We start from the raw sequence: 23,730 nt of genomic DNA, 5'->3' as shown, positions 1-23,730 counted from the left end.
ATGATGTCAAGCAAAAAGGCAGAGTTTGAAGGTAGGCCTTGAAATACATCCACAGGTACACCTCCAGTTGACACAAATGATGTCAATTAGCCTCTATTTCTGGAATTTTCCAAGCTGTTTTAAAGGCACAGTCAACTTAGTATGTAAACTTCTGACCCACTGGAATTGTGATACAGTGAAATAATCTGTCTAACAATTGTTGGAAAAATAACTTGTGTCATGCACAAAGTAGATGGCCTAACGAGAAATGTGTGGAATGGTTGAAAAACGAGTTCATGGCTCCAACCTAAGTGTATGTAAACTTCAACTGTGTGAAATCTGAAATTTCAGGGCCTATGTCTGAATTCCATACTGTTCCAACACTACATTTTCCTAAATGAATGTATTATTCACCAAGTAAAACATCAACATGGTGTTTAATTAAATAACTTGTTAGCTATTTGAGGCACCATAAACCTATTGAGACTAAAGGACCCAGCTTCCACTTCAAATGGATCGGGTCAAAGGTCCTTTGTCCAACCAATCTTTATTACCAAGAGCGTCGTCATAGGAAGCTGATGATATTGGTGCAGTGGAACCATTATTACACTCATTTATTACTTTGTATTTAACTTATCTAATGCTCAACAGTAGACACCCTGTTACAGCTTTCAGTCTAGAGAGAAAGAAGAGTATATCAAGTCCTTCTGATAGATTTTTGGTTTCACTATGTGGATGTACTTATAATTTATGGTAATGTGGTTGTGCGTGTGTGAGTGAGAGTGAGAGAGCGAGGTGTGCAGAGGAAGCCCACAGTATGTTACTGGGAGGAACGAGTGCAAATAGTTGTGAATCAGGACATTGTTGGCTAGACTGTTACCGTAATGTCTTGCAGAGCAAACCCCTTTCAAAAATGTACTTTCAAAAAATGAATGCTTCTAAGTAGAATAGTTACACAATCTAATAATATTTTTTTTTGTATATAGTGCTTTTCATTACAAAGAGAATTTCAAATATGCTTTGAAAACAATAATCCATTCCGGGTTCTGGCAGTGGAAAGTGCTGGTGTTCCACAGCTGACCGGGTGTTGAGGCAGTTCAGAAAGGCAGTGGCATTGGAAGGAGTGTTGCTGGTACAGGAAGGGAGAAGTGTCAATCAGATACTGTAGATGGGGCCCGGAGCTCAGGTACCTTTGCTGTATCCTCCACAATGTGTTTAAAAAAAAAATCTAGGATATACACTTAACACACATGAATAGAAATACAGTGCCTTGCGAAAGTATTCGGCCCCCTTGAACTTTGCGACCTTTTGCCACATTTCAGGCTTCAAACATAAAGATATAAAACTGTATTTTTTTGTGAAGAATCAACAACAAGTGGGACACAATCATGAAGTGGAATGACATTTATTGGATATTTCAAAATTTTTAACAAATCAAAAACTGAAAAATTGGGCGTGCAAAATTATTCAGCCCCCTTAAGTTAATACTTTGTAGCGCCACCTTTTGCTGCGATTACAGCTGTACGTCGCTTGGGGTATGTCTCTATCAGTTTTGCACATCGAGAGACTGACATTTTTTCCCATTCCTCCTTGCAAAACAGCTCGAGCTCAGTGAGGTTGGATGGAGAGCATTTGTGAACAGCAGTTTTCAGTTCTTTCCACAGATTCTCGATTGGATTCAGGTCTGGACTTTGACTTGGCCATTCTAACACCTGGATATGTTTATTTTTGAACCATTCCATTGTAGATTTTGCTTTATGTTTTGGATCATTGTTTTGTTGGAAGACAAATCTCTGTCCCAGTCTCAGGTCTTTTGCAGACTCCATCAGGTTTTCTTCCAGAATGGTCCTGTATTTGGCTCCATCCATCTTCCCATCAATTTTAACCATCTTCCCTGTCCCTGCTGAAGAAAAGCAGGCCCAAACCATGATGCTGCCACCACCATGTTTGACAGTGGGGATGGTGTGTTCAGCTGTGTTGCTTTTACGCCAAACATAACGTTTTGCATTGTTGCCAAAAAGTTCAATTTTGGTTTCATCTGACCAGAGCACCTTCTTCCACATGTTTGGTGTGTCTCCCAGGTGGCTTGTGGCAAACTTTAAACGACACTTTTTATGGATATCTTTAAGAAATGGCTTTCTTCTTGCCACTCTTCCATAAAGGCCAGATTTGTGCAATATACGACTGATTGTTGTCCTATGGACAGAGTCTCCCACCTCAGCTGTAGATCTCTGCAGTTCATCCAGAGTGATCATGGGCCTCTTGGCTGCATCTCTGATCAGTCTTCTCCTTGTATGAGCTGAAAGTTTAGAGGGACGGCCAGGTCTTGGTAGATTTGCAGTGGTCTGATACTCCTTCCATTTCAATATTATCGCTTGCACAGTGCTCCTTGGGATGTTTAAAGCTTGGGAAATCTTTTTGTATCCAAATCCGGCTTTAAACTTCTTCACAACAGTATCTCGGACCTGCCTGGTGCGTTCCTTGTTCTTCATGATGCTCTCTGCGCTTTTAATGGACCTCTGAGACTATCACAGTGCAGGTGCATTTATACGGAGACTTGATTACACACAGGTGGATTGTATTTACCATCATTAGTCATTTAGGTCAACATTGGATCATTCAGAGATCCTCACTGAACTTCTGGAGAGAGTTTGCTGCACTGAAAGTAAAGGGGCTGAATAATTTTGCACGCCCAATTTTTCAGTTTTTGATTTGTTAAAAAAGTTTGAAATATCCAATAAATGTCGTTCCACTTCATGATTGTGTCCCACTTGTTGTTGATTCTTCACAAAAAATACAGTTTTATATCTTTATGTTTGAAGCCTGAAATGTGGCAAAAGGTCGCAAAGTTCAAGGGGGCCGAATACTTTCGCAAGGCACTGTAATCCCATTAAGTAGAGTATTAACAAGGAAATTCACTTATGTGTCTTAAGTTCCCCAGTTCCACTCACAATGGGCATGATCCGATGCTCAGACATGAGCTATGTCCTTACCTGTTTCTTTATGGTGATACGTGGCAACTTTATTTTTGAATGAATCAAATTATAACACTGTCATGGTCAAAATCGCTATCGGATCACATCTTCACACTTCAATCAATACTGTCATCCTCATACCAATCTTCGTTATCACCATTATAATAATATGAAATATCTAAGCCCCGCGGCGTATTATTTCTTAATCTAGCCCCTGACCCAATGTAATAATTGTACCATACAACCCTCTCTCTGGTAAAGCGAGTGAGAAACAACTTTCTTCTGGTGTCATTACGGTCTATTTGACAGTGACGGCCAAGGGGGAGAGGCATTTTCTCTATTGAGGAGAAAGTCAAGAGGTTGTGTCTGCTTTACCTCCCATCTACATACAAGAAAACTGTGACTTTAAACCCCTTTTTACTTAACTTCTCTTTCTCTGACAGTTAAATATGATTTTATTCTAGGTTACTATGTCATAGAGCTTGCAGGAAAGGCATTTCACTGTACTTGTGCATGTGACATTAACTTGAAATATGAAACTTGTCAATATATCTTATTTTGTGTAAATAGTGTCTATGACATTATTGCTCTTTCTGTATCTTGCTTTCCTCTCTTTCCTTTTAAGTAACGACTTTTCTGGGTGTCATTTGATGAGGTTTTAACAGTCTGGAAGAGCAAGGAGCTTATTTAAACTAGACAGTTATTTTTCTGTGCTTCCATTCTCTTCCTATCACTCAAAATGATTTCTCAATTGAGTAAGCCTGTAGCTTCAAACGTTCCTTTTCACCTCATCAGCTTTGTTCCTGTAAGATGTGTACGAACAGATAATCAACAGATACTTCTCTTTACCGGACCAGGGCTCAAATACTATTTCAGTTATTTCAATTACGTTCACATCCATTTCAAATGAAGTTTTCAGATGTTTTTATTATTATTTGAAAGTAGTTGAATATTGGAATGTATTTGGAAGTATACTTGGAAAGTACAACTAAATACTCCGATGCATTTGAAATAATGAATTTGAAAAATATTTTCAAAGTATCTTTTTTTATATGAAATTATTTGACAATAAATTCAAATACTTCCAACAGAAGTAGTTGACTTTGGCCACGTTATTTAAAAGTACTCAAATACACAGAAAATGTGTATTTCATCATTTGTTATTTAAATACTTGTGTATTTAAACTCGGGGAAGGATTCTACATGGCATTGAAAGCAACTACTGTACACAACTACTGTACACAGGAGTAATTGTGTCTGTCCCAGGTGACCTAAGTGGACCATTATGTGGCTCTGGGCACTGCTCCCGATCTGCTTGGCGGTGTTTGGCACTGTGGGCATATGGGTTGTGTAAGTATTTATCTGACGTCCGTGTGTGCTCTCCTCTTCAGCCACTTCTTTGTTAGCAATAGGCAGAAGAATACTGTGGTCACTTATGCTACAATGATATGGCAATGATGATGATGGAGAAAATGTTCATGTTTACTTACTTTCAGTACAAGTAACAAAAATAGAGCACTTGTGCTCTGAGTCACCCTCCACAGGGTTTTGTCTGGAAGATATACAGCGCCTTTGAAAAGTATTCAGACCCCTTGACTTTTTTCCACATTTTGCTATGTTACAGCCTTATTTTAAAATTGAATAAATAAATGTTTTTTAAAAACTTAACAATCTACTCACAATCCCCCGTAATGACAAAGTGAAAACAGGTTTTTAGAAATGTTTGCAAATGTATTAAAAATAAAAAACAGAAATACCTTATTTACATAAGTTTTCAGACCCTTTGCTATGACACTCGAAGTGGAGGTCAGGTGCATCCTGTTTCCATTGATCATCCATGAGATGTTTCTACAACATGATTGAAGTTCACCTGTGGTAAATTCAATTGATTGGACGTGATTTGGAAAGGCACACACCTGACGATATAAGGTCCCACAGTTGACAGTGCATGTAAGAGCAAAAACCAAGCCATGAGGTCAAAGGAATTGTCCGTAGAGCCCCGAGACAGGATTGTGTCAAGGCACAGATCTAGGGAAGAGTACCAAAATATTTCTGCAGCACTGAAGGTCCCCAGGAACACAGTGGTTTGGAAACACCAAGACCTTTCCTAGAGCTGGCCATCCGGACAAACTGAGCAATCGGGGGAGAAGAGCCTTGGTCAGGGAGGTGACCAAGAACCCGATGGTCACTCTGACAGATCTGTGGAGATGGGAGTTCCTTCCAGAAGGACAACCATCTCTGCAGCACTCCACCAATCAGGCCTTTATGGTAGAGTGGCCTGATGGAAGCCACTCCTCAGTAAAAGGCACATGACAGCCCACTTGGAGATGGCCAAAAGGCACCTAGACTTTCAGACCAAGAGAAATAAGATTCTCCTACGGTGAACCATGGTGGTGGCAGCATCATTCTGTTTGGATGTTTTTCAGCGGCAGGGACTGGGAGACTAGTCAGGATCAAGCGAAAGATGAACAGAGCAAAGTACAGAGAGATCCTTGATGAAAACCTGCTCCAGAATGTTCAGGACCTCAGACTGGGGGTGAAGGCTCACCATCCAACAGGACAACAACTCTAAGCACACAGCCAAGACAACACAGGAGTGGCTTTGGGACAAGCTTGTAGTGTCATACCCAAGAAGACTTGAGGCTGTAATCGTTGCCAAAGGTGCTTCAAAAAAGTACTGAGTAAAGGGTCTGAATACTTAAGTGAATTTGTATTATTTATTTTTGATAAATTAGCAAAAATATCTAAAATCCTATTTTTGCTTTGTCATTCTGGGGTATTGTGTGTTGATTGATGATGGAAACAAACAAATTAATATATTTTAGAATAAGGCTGTAACTTAACAAAATGTGGAAAAAGTGAAAGGGTCTGAATACTTGTCGAAGGCACTGTATGTTGTAATGGGAGGTATTAAAATACTAACTGCAGTTCTTGTTCTCGCCAGGTTTGGTATCGCTGTTTCGAATGAGACTGTTAACATCACAGACAGATTCCCCTACATCAGGTAGGAGTCACACTGGTCTTGCAATCAAGTCAATGTCTCACAGTACTCTATAAATATTCTCAATGGCATGGATCAAAATGAAAAGGGAATCATTGAGGAATCAACACTATATCACTTTAATATTAAAGTTATAACATTATTCAAATTGTATTTGTCGCACGGTATACATCGTCCAATTAAAAACATGCTTGTAGGTTCCTCCTCGACAATGCAACAACAATAAGAAATAAGAAAATATAAGAATACGAACATAACGCAAATGGCAGAAAATAAAATAAACATTTTAGCATACACAGAACGGCCTCACTTTGTCAGGGCGTGGACTTTACAATGTCAAGTTGGCTGGATGTGTTTTGGGGGACCATTATTGATACACAGGAAACTGTTGAGCGTGAAAAACCCAGCAGCATTGTACTTCTTTACACACTCAAATTGGTGAGCCTGGTAACTACTACCATACCCCGTTCAAAGGCACTTCAATTTTTTTGTCTTGCCCATTGGCACACATACACAATCCATGTCTCAAGGCTTACAAATCCATCTTTAACCTGTCTCCTCCCCTTCATCTACACTGATTGAAGGGGATTTAACAGGTGACATCAATAAGGGTTCATAGGTTTCACCTGGTCAGTTTATGTCGTGGAAAGAGCAGGTGTTCTTAAGGTTTTGTACACTCAGTCTAAGTATAATACAGGAAAGCACAATTTATTGTCCAATATTTACACGTGTATTGGAGAGGGGTGCACGTGTATAAATTGAGCAGTATAATACGAGTCTGGTAGCAGCAGTTGTGATGTGTGTGTAATGAATGAATTTATGTGTGTGGGTGTGTGTGTATAATGAATGTATGAGTGGGTGTGTGCGTGAGTGCACGTGTGCTAAGTTGTGGAGAATCAGAGCAGGTGGTCAGTTCAAGTGTTCAGCAGTATGATGGCTTGTGGATAGAAACGGTCTCTGAGCCCGTTGGTATCAGAACGGAAGATGGTATCGGAGCATGAGACACTTGACCTGAGAGCTGAACACTTGACCTGGACTGACCACCTGCTCTGATTCTCCACACACTAGCACACATGCACTCACTCACAGACATACACAGTCCCAGGCCCAGATGCAACCGGTCAGGACGTGCAGCGGTACTATTTGGAGAGGACCCGGGGAGGCATGCCGAAAGCTAGCATGGTGTATTAAAGTTCACCCAAATTACAAAATGACATTGGTTTCCTTACGCTGTAAGCAGTCTATGGGCAAGGTATGACTCCAAAGTGGCGCAGCTCAGTGCAAGAGGCGTCACTGCAGTCCCTGGTTCGAATCCAGGCTGCATCACATCCGGCCGTGATTGGGAGTCCCATTGGGCGGCGCACAATTGGCCGAGTGTCGTCCGGGGTAGGCCGTCATTGTAAAAAAGAATTTGTTCTTAACTGACTCGCCTAGTTTAAAAATAGGTTACATTTAAAAAATGACAGCAATCCATGCTTTGGTTGTGTTTACCGGTCTGCAAGTCAATATTAGCTTCTTTGCGCTTCATGTCCAAATCATCTATAAGCAACTTCATTGAGTTACACACTCATTTTGTTTAGATACTTTAGGATAATTTGAAGCAAAAACTAAGATACATTTTTTTACATAAAGTATGAGAGGGAAACAAGGTGTGTATTGTGAAATCAACGAATACACATTTTGAGGTTCCTACGTCTGATATGATTTGTTTATAATCGTAGAAAATTCAAATGTGAATATTTTTGTTCCGTAGTGAATGTGGCACCTATAATCCTTAGAGCTGCATCTTTGCTCAGATCTGCAACGTCTGTGCTGTCCTGGGTAAGTGAACAGATATATAAAGTGGGGCAAAAAAGTATTTAGTCAGCCACCAATTGTGCAAGTTCTCCAACTTAAAAAGATGAGAGAGGCCTGTAATTTTCATCATAGGTACAATTAAACTATGACAGACAAAATGAGAAACAAAATTCCAGAAAATCACATTGTAGGATTTTTAATGAATTTATTTGCAAATTATGGTGGAAAATAAGTATTTGGTCAATAACAAGTTTATCTCAATACTTTGTTATATATATATATGTCCTAAGTTTTCATAACTGTGACCTTAATTGTCTACTGTCTGTAAGCAGTAAGCGTTCCACAGGTGCATGTTCATTAATTGTTTATGGTTCATTGAACAAGCATGGGAAACAGTGTTCAAACCCTTTACAAGGAAAGTCTGTGAAGTTAATTGGATTTTACGAATTATCTTTGAAAGATGGGGTCTATTTAATTATGTTGTCAGAATGTTGCAGGGTGAGGATGACCTAGAGGTGCTGGACTGTATTTAGTTAACTCTACCACATGGTTGCCCCATCAAGCCATTTCCGTCTACTGACCTATACTCATTTCAGCATACTGAATACTTTTTAGCCTTTACAGTATTCAGAATATCTTTTAATCACAAAACAAAAGTACATTCATTAAATATATTCAATATACAGTGGGGCAAAAAAGTATTTAGTCAGCCACCAATTGTGCAAGTTCTCCCACTTAAAAAGATGAGAGAGGCCTGTAATTTTTTTTATGACAGACAAAATTAGAAAAAAAATCCAGAAAATCACATTGTAGGATTTTTTATTTTTATTTATTTATTTGCAAATCATGGTGGAAAATAAGTATTTGGTCAATAACAAAAGTTTATCTCAATACTTTGTTATATACCCTTTGTTGGCAATGACAGAGGTCAAATGTTTTCTGTAAGTCTTCACAAGGTTTTCACACACTGTTGCTGGTATTTTGGCCCATTCCTCCATGCAGATCTCCTCTAGAGCAGTGGTGTTTTGGAGCTGTTGCTGGGCAACACGGACTTTCAACTCCCTCCAAAGATTTTCTATGGGGTTGAGATCTGGAGACTGACTAGGCCACTCCAGGACCTTGAAATGCTTCTTACGAAGCCACTCCTTCGTTGCCTGGGCGGTGTGTTTGGGATCATTGTCATGCTGAAAGACCCAGCCACGTTTCATCGTCAATGCCCTTGCTGATGGAAGGAGGTTTTCACTCAAAATCTCACGATACATGGCCCCATTCATTCTTTCCTTTACACGGATCAGTTGTCCTGGTCCCTTTGCAGAAAAACAGCCCCAAAGCATGATGTTTCCACCCCCATGCTTCACAGTAGGTATGGTGTTCTTTGGATGCAACTCAGCATTCTTTGTCCTCCAGACACGATGAGTTGAGTTTTTACCAAAAAGTTATATTTTGGTTTCATCTGACCATATGACATTCTCCCAATCTTCTTCTGGATCATCCAAATGCTCTCTAGCAAACTTCAGACGGGCCTGGTCATGTACTGGCTTAAGCAGGGGGACATGTCTGGCACTGCAGGATTTGAGTCCCTGGCAGCGTAGTGTGTTACTGATGGTAGGCTTTGTTACTTTGGTCCCAGCTCTCTGCAGGTCATTCACTAGGTCCCCCCCATGTGGTTCTGGGATTTTTGCTCACCGTTCTTGTGATCATTTTGACCCCACGGGGTGAAATCTAGCGTGGAGCCCCAGATCGAGGGAGATTATCAGTGGTCTTGTATGTCTTCCATTTCCTAATAATTGCTCCCACAATTGATTTCTTCAAACCAAGCTGCTTACCTATTGCAGATTCAGTCTTCCCAGCCTGGTGCAGGTCTACAATTTTGTTTCTGGTGTCCTTTGACAGCTCTTTGGTCTTGGCCATAGTGGAGTTTAGAGTGTGACTGTTTGAGGTTGTGGACAGGTGTCTTTTATACTGTTAACAAGTTCAAACAGGTGCCATTAATACAGGTAACGAGTGGAGGACAGAGGATCCTCTTAAAGAAGAAGTTACAGGTCTGTGAGAGCCAGTAATCTTGCTTGTTTGTAGGTGACCAAATACTTATTTTCCACCATAATTTGCAAATAAATTCATAAATAATCCTACAATGTGATTTTCTGGATTTTTTTCCTCATTTTGTCTGTCATAGTTGAAGTGTACCTATGATGAAAATTACAGGCCTCTCTCATCTTTTTAAGTTGGAGAACTTGCACAATTGGTGATTGACAATACTTTTTGCCCCACTGTATATACATACACACACAACACAACACAACACACAAACAAACAAAAATACCCCCTTCTCTCTCTGTGTGTCAGCCCTGTGGGTTGTGGTGATCCGGTTTCAGCAGGTCAGGGACTATGGTCAGAACAGCAAGGTGAACATTGCCAGTATCGTACTGGGCTTCATCTCCTGTGTGGGCATCTCCATTATCGGAAACTTCCAGGTATCGTTTAGAATCTCGCTTCAGTGTAAACTATTGTGATAAAGGGCAGGCGTGGCTCTGCTACAAAGCCCACCCCTTTAAAGACCGCCACTGGGTTGGACCTCTTCGAGCTACCTTGTGTAGCATCTGCAGCATCCTGGTCATCACCAGTATCCTTACAGACCATACCGCTGGGGGCGAGAGAATGTCTCTTCATGTAGGAAGATGAAACACATCTATTACTCACTGTTGATGCATGCTTAACAGTGTTTATGCAAAATATAGCAACTTGAATACCAGTGAAAATATGACACATAAACAATGGACTGTAGTATATATTCCCTGACCAGACTGGCAGTACAGTGGTACACTACACTTAGCTGGGAATGAGACGGTATACAAACTGTATAGTTTCGACATTGACAGGTCATCTGCTAGTGTTGTTGCTCCTTGCCTGGCCTTTCCCTCCCCAGTGGCAATACTTCATAATACCAGCTACAAATCTGGAACGGCCGTTTGTGAGTGGGCCTTGGTCATGTCCTTCTTTGTCCTTTTTGGCCTCTTTGGGTCCGAGTTCCGTCACATCGACTTCCACCAGCTCACCGTGCAGAAACAAGGTCTGAAGACCAACGGAGTCGTTTCATAGTAAAGCCAATGAGACCGTGACCGTGACCTGTTCATTGCTTAGTATCTAAAAACAAACACACACACATACACGCTGGGTTATTTTGACCCAGCTAGTTGTGTGAATACCCAAACATGGGTTAATTGAACCATCATTAGTTCTTTTTTTACCATCAGTTGGTTTGACCCAGCAGCTGTTTAAAAAAAATTTAATCCATAGGTTATTTTCATGAGGCATGGCCTATTGGGGGCGTGGCTTTCAAATAATGATTTTTGGCCACCTGTAAGAGTAAAGGTCATTCCTGTTAATCATGTTAAGTTTGTACACTGCAAATTTCAATTTTCTTTGAATTTCTTTGCACATTACATATTTGAATATAACATTTATAACATTATTATATACATATCCCAACATTGAGATATCCCATATTTTAGCATAAGCTCTTGGGGAACTCACATACTTGTGTAAGCATCATTAAAGATACAAAGGTGTCTGTGTTTAACCTTAACATGTGATAACAATACAACAGAACACATGAACCAGAATGACATTTACTTTCACGGGTGGCCAAAAATAAAAAAAGCCACGCCCCTACAAAGCCATGACTCCAGTCTTCTGAGCTGACCCGCTGGGTCATATCTCAATAACCCAGCAGTTAAAAAAAAAACAACAACAACTAAGTGGCCCAATGCCTGCAACCCAGCAGTTGGGTCGAACAACCCAGCATTTTGTTGTACACGCACAAACAACTTTTGTATTACTGTTATTTATTTACTTATTGAATATTATGTTATGAAAGTATTGAAAAAATGCATAAAGTTATATAAAAAAAAAATTCACAATTATAATTGTCTTGTACTGTTATTCAGTCAAGCGGATCTAAGATTTTCTCCCCTTTGGTTTTATTTTTGTACCAACAGATATTATTTCAATGGCACATCAAGACATGAACGCTGGAAACATATCTACAGTATTTATATAGAGGAAGATGAATGAACTGATTATTGCCATGGAAATTGAAATCAACTTTAATGTGATTTATGATGTGATACAGGAACTGATACTTCAACAAAGTTTAAGTCATGAGGGTTTACATAAGTGTCTGATGAGGGTTTACATAACTGTAAGTGTTTTTATTTGACTAATGTTTAATCAAATGTAACTTTAAACTTACTGTACAGAGAATATCGAGCATTCCATCAGTGTCTGTCATATAAAAAATAATATCATGACATTTGTTCTCCCAGTGCAAACACGTCATTTAAACAACTTTTTATTTTTTTATTTAATTTTTTTTATTTAATTTCTTTACAAACATTTGAAACAATCAATGTTTTTTTTGCATCAAAGGTCCATATTGTTGATAGATGTTGTACCAAATCTGTTTTCAGTGCTATTAGTGTTTCTGATTAAATAGGCATATAGCACTGTGTGTCCAAGCCTTTAGGACAAGCAGCCTTGTGTGTGGGTTTCCCAAAAACATAAAGCATACCTTTGGGAAACTCACACTCATCTCGGTGAGTGCCGTGTGCAGGTGGTGGCTGTCATCAGCTGTGCTGCCCTTCATTTTCTTCAGAATTACCCTCTCACACAAACAACCAGAGGTGTATTCAGAGAGGTAAAAGCATTAAGAACGTTGCAGATAGAAATATAATTTATAGACGTGGCATGACACCTAATTCTATGTGACATGTAAGGATAGCTGTTCTACGTAACGCATTTATATCTGAATGCTTTTAACGTTGCACCCTCCTGAACACACCCGGTCCTCCGCCGTTGCATCGGCAGAGACAGATTGGCTGCCCGCCAAGGAGAATGCTGCAGTTTCTTCAGGCTCTTGTTTTGTCAGTCCGTTTAGTCAGGCTATCGAGCTGAAGGTGAAGACTGACTGTTTCACATTGCATTAGATAGACAGCATGCTACATGATGTCTCAGTCAACCCTGAGAGTTATGGCAGAAAATACGGGACAAGATTTGCTTCTAGGTAAGTCGTCTACAGCATCTATTCACCTAGAGCCTATCTCTTTGTTTCTGTTGAAAGGGGAGAATATGTCCTCAATGTTTTGACTGCAGCAGCGGTGGATGCTATGTTTCGTCCCTCTGCTGGTTGTCACATGGTATTGGTTTCCCTGCTACAGGGATCTTTGTGTGAGGGGGATGCGGAAGTCAATTCTACCACATGGTGGCACCATCAAGCCTATGCTCACTTCAACATACAATGATTAACCTTAGTTTTGTTTGACTATTCTTGGGTCTCTCTGTTACCAGGTTATAGGTGCCTCTGACAGTTTCCTGTGTAAGGCTCCGAGGAAGGTGATCCTCAAAGATCATCGCAGAAATATTTTTCTGGGATAGTCACCATGTGAAATGTCCTGGGGTAAGATATTTTTATGGCTTCCTGAGTTCCTCAGTTGAGGGCCTTTGTCCCTTTTTATTGAAATTAGGCTAAAGTGTATCTGGCTGTCTCAGTTGTCTCGTTTCATATTTCCCAGGGGAAGTAAGTAAACAATAATGTGGCTCTGGGCACTCCTTCCAATCTGCTTGGCGGTGTTTGGCACTGTGGGAATATGGGTGGTGTGAGTATCTAACAGACTGGTCTGCTCTCTCCAGCTACTTGTCTAGATATAATAACAGTGTGGTCTTATGCTACGGTACAATGAGATTGTGTTGAGGATAATAAACGTACTCTCAGTGCAAATAACAAACAGAAAACCACTGAAGCATTGATATGCTAACGACAGGTCTTGTTCTTCCCAGGTTCGGTATCGCTGTATCAAATGAGACTGTTAATATCACAGCGAGATTCCCTTACATCAGGTAAGAGTGACGCTGGTCTTCACAATACTGTAAAGGGTTTACCCTGAATTCCACTGTGTATCTAGACTATGTCAATAGAGGCTCCACCACAGACCAGTTAAACGGGTATAACCACTAACAAAACATGCTGGGAAATGTGACTGAGCCCACAATGCCACAATACCACTGGCTATTTGTTTAAAAGTCAATATTTCATTACCAAGTCATTTCCAAATGTGTAAATAATTCAAATGTGAATTTGTCTTCCAGTGAATGTGGCACCTATGATCCACAGAGCTGTGTCTTTTCCCAGGTCTGCAACATCTGTGCAGTCTTGAGTAAGTTAATTTATTCAGCACTTACACGTTGGTTCATACCACTTTATTATTCTGTCTTGTCTTTCGTATGTAACCTCATTCTTATTCTCCCTTCTATCCTCCCCACTCCACCCTCCTCTACACCCCCATCTCTCTCTTTTCTGTCTCTCTCTTCCTCTCCCTCTCCCTATCTCTGTCAGTCCTGTGGGTTGTGGTGATCCGGTTTCAGCAGGTCAGGGACTATGGTCAGAACAGCAAGGTGAACATCGCCAGTATCATACTGGGCTTCATCTCATCTCTGGGCATCTCCATCCTCGGCAGCTTTCGGGTATCGCCTTACGATTACAATAGGATACTATAACTACAGTATTGTCGTCATACGAATCCCAATATCGTCCCAATCCTAGCATGTTCCCTTAAAAAGATGCTATATTGATATACATTGAAATATGGTTGACAATATCCTGCCTGGCTCTTTCCCTCTCACCACCATTCCTCTCTCCGTCTCTTTCAGCAATCTGTGCTGTTTGGCATCCATGTGTTCGGGGCTTTTCTGGCCTTCTTTGTGGGCCTGGCCTACTTCTGGTTGCAGGTGTGGCTCACCTATAAAGTCCAGCCCTCTAAAGACCGTCGCTGGATGGGGCCTCTCAGAGCTGCCCTCTGTAGCATCTGCACCATCTTGGTCATCACCAGTATCCTTTAACATCAGATCTATCAGCTGAGATAAATCAGAGAGAGGGAGAGCACAAGGGGAGTGCTCGACGATCCAAGATCAACACAGCTGAATGGTGATCCAGGGTCAACACAGCTAATTGTAAATGATAAAAAAATCATCCTAAATCATGCTTCTTTACCTGAATTTACAGTGAAAACATTGCGCATAAAAATAATATCATAAAATTGTATGTCCTCCCTACAAACCGCTATATTTTAGACATTGTCACCTGTTTGGGTTGTGCTCCTTGACTCCCCTTTCCTCCTCAGTGGCCATAGGTCTACTCTTTGATACTGGCTACCGCTCAATGGCGTCCATTTCTGAGTGGGCTCTGGTCATGTGCTTCTTTGTCCTATTTGGCCTCTTTGCATCCGAGTTCCGTCACATCGACCATCACCAGCTCACCGTGCAGAACCAAGGCCTCAGCAAGACCCAGAGCATCAGCAGTGGTGGGATCATAATGTACAATAGTACAGCCAACAGAACAGTAATGTAATAATTACATAACCTTTGAACATTCAGCTCTGACTGATGAAGCTCCACTTAAGTGTACATATTTGAAACCTATTGTTGAATAAAATGCTACTCTTTTTCTTTAATAAAATACTACGGCCTTTGATGCGGCATCTCCTTAGCTAAACCTCTTTTTGTTTGGTTTCTGTTGAGTTTATGGGAAATAGAGAGTGATTTTTTGGATCTTTGTTAATCTTTTGACTACAGCAGGTGGTGGCTGCTATGTTTTCTCTCTCTGTAGGTTGTCTCATTGTATTGCTTTCACTGTTACAGGAATCTGTAGGGTGAGGGTGAGAGAGGCACTACACTGTAGTTAGTCCATTCTACCACATGGTAGCACCATCAGGCCATGTAAGTCAGCCTGGCCTCAGAGCCATATGAAACATACTTTATGTGTTTCTTAGCACCTCCAAGACATATGATACCTACTAAGACAGCAACAAAAGGAGAGAGTTCGGTTAGTTGGTCAGTCGGGTGGGGTGTGTAAGCCATGACCATCTAGCAATCCAAAAGTTGCATGTTTGAGTTGAGTAGGGGACAACTGATGCATTTTAGTTATTAACCTGTCCCCTAACCCTTTTTCAAAATTTTAAGGAAAACTCCACCCAAAAACAATCTTTTGGTATTTGTTTAATTAGTTCAGTGTAAACATATTCCCACAATGTTTTACTTGTCAGCAATCACATTTTCAAGATCTGTAACTTTCAAAATACAGAAATGATCCCCGTTTGCTTCATGTAAAATGCATCATACGGGGATGATTTCTGTATTTTGAAAGTTACAGATCTTGAAAACTAACCTGCTACATAAATTCACCCAACCTTTGTCATGTTAGTTCTCTTAACCTTTCATGTAAATTATCCCAACCTTTGTAGTTAGTTTCCCTAACCATCAACGTAAATTCCCATAATTCCCATAATTCTAATTTGTTGCTACAGCGCAGCAAACAACCTGGTCTCATCCAATTCGTATGCTATTGTACGACCAGGTAAGATGTATGATATTATGCCTCCTATTATTCGGATGATATGGTACGAGCGGTTTTCCATTAATAATGTAACCTAACGTAACCTAATTGAAAATGGAACCTAAATATATCATACTAAATGGAGTTTCACATTTACGTACAGAATCATACCAACTGAATGGCAAATATCTTTCAGCTTACAATTTTGAACTTTTAAAGTACATTATACTGCATCTCTGTGTTCCAAAACAGAGTAGAGAACATACAACATATTTAATCCATAGCTTGTGTCTATATGTGATTAGATAATCATTAGAAGAGCAAAGAGCATCATTTAATCTAGTTTCATCTATCCCAGGTGACCTAAGTGGATCATAAGGTGGTCCTGTGCGCTACTTCCGATCGGTACGGTACTAGTATCTGACCGGCTGGTTTGCTGTGGTCACTGAGATCTCAAGCTAATGTACAATGAAATTGTGTCTATAATAAAATATAGTACTATTGGTGCATGTAACAGACACAGAAAACGTATTTTCTGAGAGCGAGAAACAAAACACATTAACTGAATAACTCAATTTTGTTTGTGTCAAACTCTGAAAAAGGTTTGAGTGTCACTGAAGTGTTGAAATACTAAACACAGTTATTGTTCTTGCCAGGTATTGCTGAGACTTTTAATATCACATAGAGATTCCACTACATCAGGTAGAAGTCACACTGGTCTTTACAACACTGTGAAGGGTTTAACGATTCCAGAGTAATGTGGACCTACAGTACGCAAATCACGTAGCCACAAATATATCCAACTTAAGTGGTGATTAAGTTTAGGAATTCTATGACTGAGCATAGAGAGGAAAAGTCCAATGGCAATACTTATATTTTTTCTCTTGTTACCAAGTAGTGATTCCTCAGACAGAACGAGCTTTTGCGGTCATTTGTCGCTGTTTGTCATCGTGAATTTAAATTACGGCTGGGAAGTTATTAAATCGGCAGTGCGACAGGTAGCCTAGCGGTTAGAGAGGCGTGCCAGCAACTGGATGGTTGCCAGTTTGAATCCAGGTCTGATGGGAAGTGAGCTGGAAACCAGAGGGTTGCTACTATCCAATCCTAGATGCCATTGCCTGCCGTTGTGCACTTGAGCAAGGCACATAGCCCCCCACAACAACTGTTCCATAGGCGCCCAGTGTGGCAGCCCCCTGCTCCAACCTGTATATGTATGTGTGTGTTTTGGAGGGGTTGGGATAAAGCAGAAGTTACATTTTGGTTGGACGTTGTGGACAATTGGTGAATTAAGTCATCTTATTCAATCAGCATCTTGGATCGGCACCACCACAGACCAGTTAAACTGGTGCAATATTTTCCCTAACAGATGCAACTACGATTTCCTCAGTTTTCACACTGCAGTGTAATGTACAGTGTGCTCCTAATGCTTTCTCAGTATCTGTAGAGAATTGAATTTTGAATTTGTCTTCCAGTTAATGTGGCACCTATGATCCACAGAGCTGTATCTTTTCCCAGGTCTGCAACATCTGTGCAGTCTTGGCTGAGTGGATTTATTCAGCACTTTCAAGGTTAGTTCAAACCACTATACTCAGCATTATTTTCTGTCTATGGCATGCGACAGCCTTCTCTCTTCTATCCGCCCGTCTCTCTCTCTCTCTCTCTCTCTCTCTCTCTCGCTCTCGCTCTCTCTCTCTCTCTCTCTCTCTCTCTCCCACCTGGACAAAAATAACACCTATGTGACACACCTATCTGCCACGCTGATCCTCAACAGGCTCGCCCCTCAGGGGTGAGTGCTTAGTTCCCTCCTGTACTCCTTATTCACCCATGATTGCGTGGCCAAGCAGTACTCCCACACCATCATTAAGTTTGCCGACGACAAAACGGTGGTAGGCCTGATCACTGACAACGATGAGACAGCCTATAGGGAGGAGCTCAGAGACCTGGCAGTGTGGTGCCAGGACTACAACCTCTCCCTCAACGTGATCAAGACAAAGGAGATGATCATGGACTACAGAAAAAGGAGGGCCGCACATACCCCCATTCTCATCGGGCTATGCTGGAGCAGGTTGAGAGCTTCAAGTTCCTTGGTGTCCACATCACCAAGAAACTATCATGGTCAAAACACACCAAGACAGCCGTGAAGAGGGCACAACAACACCTATTCTCCCTCAGGAGACTAAAAAGATTTGTCATGGGTCCTCAGATCCTCAAAAGGTTCTACAGCTGCACCATTGAGAGCATCCTGACTGGTTGCATCACCACCTGGTATGGCAGCTGCTCAGCCTCTGACCGCAAGGCGCTACAGAGGGTAGTGCGAACGGCCCAGTACATCACTGGGGTACCACATGAGGGAGGAGGATGTCTTCACTGTAACACACAGCATTGAGATTGCCTGCAATGACAACAAGCTCAGTCCGATGATGCTGTGACACACCACCCCAAACCATGACAAACCCTCCACCTCAAAATTGATCCCTCTCCAGAGTACAGGCCTCGGTGTAACGCTCATTCCTTTGACAATAAACGCAAATCCGACCATCACCCCTGGTGAGACAAAACTGCGACTCGTCAGTGAAGAGCACTTTTTGCCAGTCCTGTCTGGTCCAGCGACGGTGGGTTTGTGCCTATAGGCAACATTGTTGCCAGTGATGTCTGGTGAGGACCTGCCTACAAGGCCTACAAGGCCTACAAGCCCTCAGTCCAGCCTCTCTCAGCCTATTGAGGACAGTCTGAGCACTGAGGGATTGTGCTTTCCTGGTGTAACTCAGGAAGTTGTTGTTGCCATCCTGTACTTGTCCCGCAGGTGTGATGGTTGGATGTACCGATCCTGTGCAGGTGTTGTTACACGTGGTCTGTTACTGCGAGGATGATCAGCTGTCCGTCCTGTTTCCCTGTAGCACTGTCATCTACAGTCCTCATGCCTCTTTGCAGCATGCCTAAGGCAAGTTCACGCAGATGAGCAGGAATCCTGGACATCAGTAGAAAGGCCTCTTTAGTGTCCTAAGTTTTCATAACTGTGACCTTAATTGTCTACTGTCTGTAAGCAGTAAGCGTTCCACAGGTGCATGTTCATTAATTGTTTATGGTTCATTGAACAAGCATGGGAAACAGTGTTCAAACCCTTTACAAGGAAAGTCTGTGAAGTTAATTGGATTTTACGAATTATCTTTGAAAGATGGGGTCTATTTAATTATGTTGTCAGAATGTTGCAGGGTGAGGATGACCTAGAGGTGCTGGACTGTATTTAGTTAACTCTACCACATGGTTGCCCCATCAAGCCATTTCCGTCTACTGACCTATACTCATTTCAGCATACTGAATACTTTTTAGCCTTTACAGTATTCAGAATATCTTTTAATCACAAAACAAAAGTAAATTCATTAAATATATTCAATATACAGTGGGGCAAAAAAGTATTTAGTCAGCCACCAATTGTGCAAGTTCTCCCACTTAAAAAGATGAGAGAGGCCTGTAATTTTTTTTATGACAGACAAAATTAGAAAAAAAATCCAGAAAATCACATTGTAGGATTTTTTATTTTTATTTATTTATTTGCAAATCATGGTGGAAAATAAGTATTTGGTCAATAACAAAAGTTTATCTCAATACTTTGTTATATACCCTTTGTTGGCAATGACAGAGGTCAAATGTTTTCTGTAAGTCTTCACAAGGTTTTCACACACTGTTGCTGGTATTTTGGCCCATTCCTCCATGCAGATCTCCTCTAGAGCAGTGATGTTTTGGGGCTTTTGCTGGGCAACACGGACTTTCAACTCCCTCCAAAGATTTTCTATGGGGTTGAGAGCTGGAGACTGGCTAGGCCACTCCAGGACCTTGAAATACTTCTTACGAAGCCACTCCTTCGTTGCCCGGGCAGTGTGTTTGGGATCATTGTCATGCTGAAAGACCCAGCCACATTTCATCTTCAATGCCCTTGCTGATGGAAGGAGGTTTTCACTCAAAAACCTTTACACGGATCAGTCGTCCTGGTCCCTTTGCAGAAAAACAGCCCCAAAGCATGATGTTTCCACCCCCATGCTTCACTGTAGGTATGGTGTTCTTTGGATGCAACTCAGCATTCTTTGTCCTCCAAACACGACGAGTTGAGTTTTTACCAAAAAGTTATATTTTGGTTTCATCTGACCATATGACATTCTCCCAATCTTCTTCTGGATCATCCAAATGCTCTCTAGCAAACTTCAGACGGGCCTGAACATGTACTGGCTTAAGCAGGGGGACACGTCTGGCACTGCAGGATTTGAGTCCCTGGCGGCGTAGTGTGTTACTGATGGTAGGCTTTGTTACTTTGGTCCCAGCTCTCTGCAGGTTATTCATTAGGTCCCCCCGTGTGGTTCTGGGATTTTTGCTCACCGTTCTTGTTATCATTTTGACCCCACGGGGTGAGATCTCTCGTGGTGCCCCAGATCAAGGGAGATTACCAGTGGTCTTGTATGTCTTCCATTTCCTAATTATTGCTCCCACAGTTGATTTCTTCAAACCAAGCTGCTTACCTATTGCAGATTCAGTCTTCCCAGCCTGGTGCAGATCTACAATTTTGTTTCTGGTGTCCTTTGACAGCTCTTTGGTCTTGGCCATAGTGGAGTTTGGAGTGTGACTGTTTGAGGTTGTGGACAGGTGTATTTTATACTGATAACAAGTTCAAACAGGTGCCATTAATACAGGTAACGAGTTGAGGACAGAGGAGCCTCTTAAAGAAGAATTTACAGGTCTTTGAGAGCCAGAAATCTACACTTGGCAGTAGCATTTTGTCACCATATCAGGAAAAGTCTGGCCTTTGTCTCGGGCGGGCGGGCGGGCGGGCGGGCGGGCGGGCGGGCAGGCAGGCAGGCAGGCAGGCAGGCAGGCAGGCAGGCAGGCAGGCAGGCAGGCAGGCAGTTCACAATGATATCATGTGAATGTCACTATTATATAAATGTAAAGTAACTTTTTCTTTAGCATCAATTTAGTCATAATGTAGAAATACTGAATGTTGTGTTTATATCAGGTATTAAAAACGTTCAAAGGTTAATACAACACTTTGTGCTCTTATCTCCCATGTCCTTCATAGCCCGACTATGCCACACAGCTTACTTCTGTGGGTACAATATATCCTGTGAGCTATTTAAAACAGCTAAGAAAACACAACGTTTTTAATTGTGAGAAGGATTTGCGCCTATCCCCTTCAAATGCTCTCATGATTTTAGGCTCGTCTAATGTTAGTTTAGCGCCTTCTACTCCACTCCATAGATGTTCTCTGTGTAGGAACAGACATGGCCATGTAGGAACAGACATGGCCATGTAGGAACAGACATGGCCATGTAGGAACAGACATGGCCATGTAGGAACAGACATGGCCATTTAGGAACAGACATGTCCATGTAGGAACAGACATGGCCATGTAGGAACAGACATGGCCATGTAGGAACAGACATGGCCATGTAGGAACAGACATGGCCATTTAGGAACAGACATGGCCATTTAGGATCAGACATGGCCATGTAGGAACAGACATGGCCATTTAGGAACAGACATGGCCATTTAGGAACAGACATGGCCATGTAGGAACAGACATGGCCATTTAGGAACAGACATGGCCATTTAGGAACAGACATGGCCATTTAGGAACAGACATGGCCATGAACAGACATGGCCATTTAGGAACAGACATGGCCATTTAGGAACAGACATGGCCATTTAGGAACAGACATGGCCATGTAGGAACATACATGGCCATTTAGGAACAGACATGGCCATGTAGGAACAGACATGGCCACTGGAGACACTATGGAGCAACAAGGAACTACATCGCATTATCATACTGATGGGAAAATGTTGTTCTGGTGACATGCCAAAACATTTTGGAAGATACCCCTGATCGGGCCAGACATTTTGCATTCACAACAATTTGTTAGGGGTATTTTAAGATGAACTGAGCAACTTGGCTGCTTATAGGGCCAGCCGTAGTGATGGGAGGGGTCCTTGGCTCATCTCCACTTTTAATCCAATTCAGTCTGTATTGGATAAAAGTGGAGATGTCGGAGATGTTGATGTTAAATTACTTTTGATTCTACTTCTTTGCATTTCATAACTTTTACTGCCGCCATAAAAAAGCTGTGGCGCCCGTTTTAGGACGGAGTAATGGGTTTTAGATGGGAATCTCAAGCCCCCTAGCTCCTTTCCCCCGTCCCCTTAGCATTCTTTCACATACTCCGCGCTGTGTGATCTCTAGAGGGGGCCTTTGACGAGAGGCGAGGGGATCAGACATGCTGGAATTCTATGGGAATTTTCCCCCAAGTACCCGTTTTTATTGGTTTCGTTTCAAACTTAGTTCTTTGTTTATAGGGTTCTAAGTAAGACATTGGAGCAATGCAGGCCTAATACTGTGAAACAATTTAAGTAGAGTGGGAACATAACTTGGATAAAGTATCATAGATTACTAGATATCTTCACTAGATGGGATTGAAACTGCGTACGGTGCATCTAACGAGGAGGAATTCCTAAACTAGTCCAGGTGTTTTCATTAAATGGCAAAGGAGGCCCCTGATAAAACAAATAAACCTCATTTTAAAAAATGAGAGTCAAACACAGAGAGGTCATCGATGAAAATCTTTTAACGGTTGAGAGTGGGACATTCTCTTCCAGTAAAAGGGAACGGTTGACGAAACGCCTGTTTGTTAGTCTTGACTTTGATTCAAAAGGACGCCGTGCTGCAGCCTACTGTAATCTCAATAAACACCGCCTCGGCTCAAATTGCTCTTATCCCACTAGCAGCTCTTGACCAGCAACAATAGCTCTGCTCCACTATCGCCGAACAGAGCACTCGCCCCAGGCCCTCGGACCATGGTCTCAAAGTGTGCCCTAACCCTTATCTTCTGATGCCCAAAATCCTGTTCAAGACCCAGTGAAAGGCCACGTCTGTCCAAGAGCAGCGGCACGAACCTGGAATTCTCCGGGACAGATAGAGGGATATATTGTATAGATAAAGAGAGAATGAGAGAGAAAACGGAATGGAGGGGGGGGGGTTGGAGAGGAAAAGAGTAAGAGAGCGAGAGAGCGAGAGAGAGAGATACAGAGTGGGCACCACCAGCTGTGATCTCACCCTCCTCTCCTTGGCACAAGGTTCCAGAAAGCTGCCCTTTTGCAGAAAAATGCCAAGCGCACCACATTCCATCCATCGGCACACAAAAGCCCTCGTCTCTTTCTCCCCCCCCCGCGACGATCACATAATTATATAATTGCACTAGTGTGCAGACCCAGCCACTCAGAAACTGTATATTTGTGTATGTGACAATGGAGGAAGTCTGGCTCAAAAGACAGTGGGCTGTGCAGTTAGGGAGGGAGATTGTCGTGTCGGAGCATGAGGGCGAAGGAGTGACCTTCTGTCTGGTCTGTCCCCCACTGTAATGGGGTGCATTGTGATTCTATGTAACGCGGGTGGGGACTTTTTTGGGTCAGCGGCCCAATCGGCACTAGCTGCTGGACACGGGGGCCCATGAAATGTACGTACAGAGAGAGAGAGAGAGAGAGAGAGAGAGAGAGAGAGACCAAGTCACTTGACAGTGAGACAATAACCCAGAGTAGACAAAAATGCC

At 41.9% G+C, this 23,730-nt stretch overlaps 1 protein-coding gene and 1 pseudogene across 4 annotated transcripts; both read left to right on the top strand.

The window, feature by feature from the left end:
• Window positions 1-4,239: 4,239 nt before the first annotated feature.
• Window positions 4,240-10,851, top strand: LOC110538934 (annotated as a pseudogene).
• A 1,561-nt stretch (window positions 10,852-12,412) lies between these two features.
• On the top strand, window positions 12,413-15,298 carry LOC110538014 (modulator of macroautophagy TMEM150B). 4 transcript variants are annotated; one of them, XM_021624539.2, is made up of 8 exons: window positions 12,415-12,814; window positions 13,099-13,207; window positions 13,323-13,406; window positions 13,588-13,647; window positions 13,897-13,964; window positions 14,144-14,202; window positions 14,458-14,635; window positions 14,928-15,298. In XM_021624539.2, the coding sequence occupies exons 3-8, from the start codon at window positions 13,342-13,344 to the stop codon at window positions 15,152-15,154; spliced, it is 657 nt and encodes a 218-aa protein (XP_021480214.1). In that variant the 5' UTR covers window positions 12,415-12,814; window positions 13,099-13,207; window positions 13,323-13,341; the 3' UTR covers window positions 15,155-15,298. The 4 variants fall into 4 exon arrangements, 2 of the variants coding, with proteins under 2 accessions (XP_021480214.1, XP_021480213.1); XM_021624538.2 differs by having other exon boundaries at window positions 12,419-12,814; window positions 14,144-14,271; XR_005035083.1 differs by lacking the exons at window positions 13,323-13,406; window positions 14,928-15,298 and having other exon boundaries at window positions 12,413-12,814; window positions 14,144-14,271.
• Window positions 15,299-23,730: the final 8,432 nt, after the last annotated feature.

Source organism: Oncorhynchus mykiss, chromosome 12 (genome assembly GCF_013265735.2).
Source record: "Oncorhynchus mykiss isolate Arlee chromosome 12, USDA_OmykA_1.1, whole genome shotgun sequence".
Lineage (NCBI taxonomy): Eukaryota > Metazoa > Chordata > Actinopteri > Salmoniformes > Salmonidae > Oncorhynchus > Oncorhynchus mykiss.
This window is presented reverse-complemented; position numbering and strand designations above follow the sequence as displayed.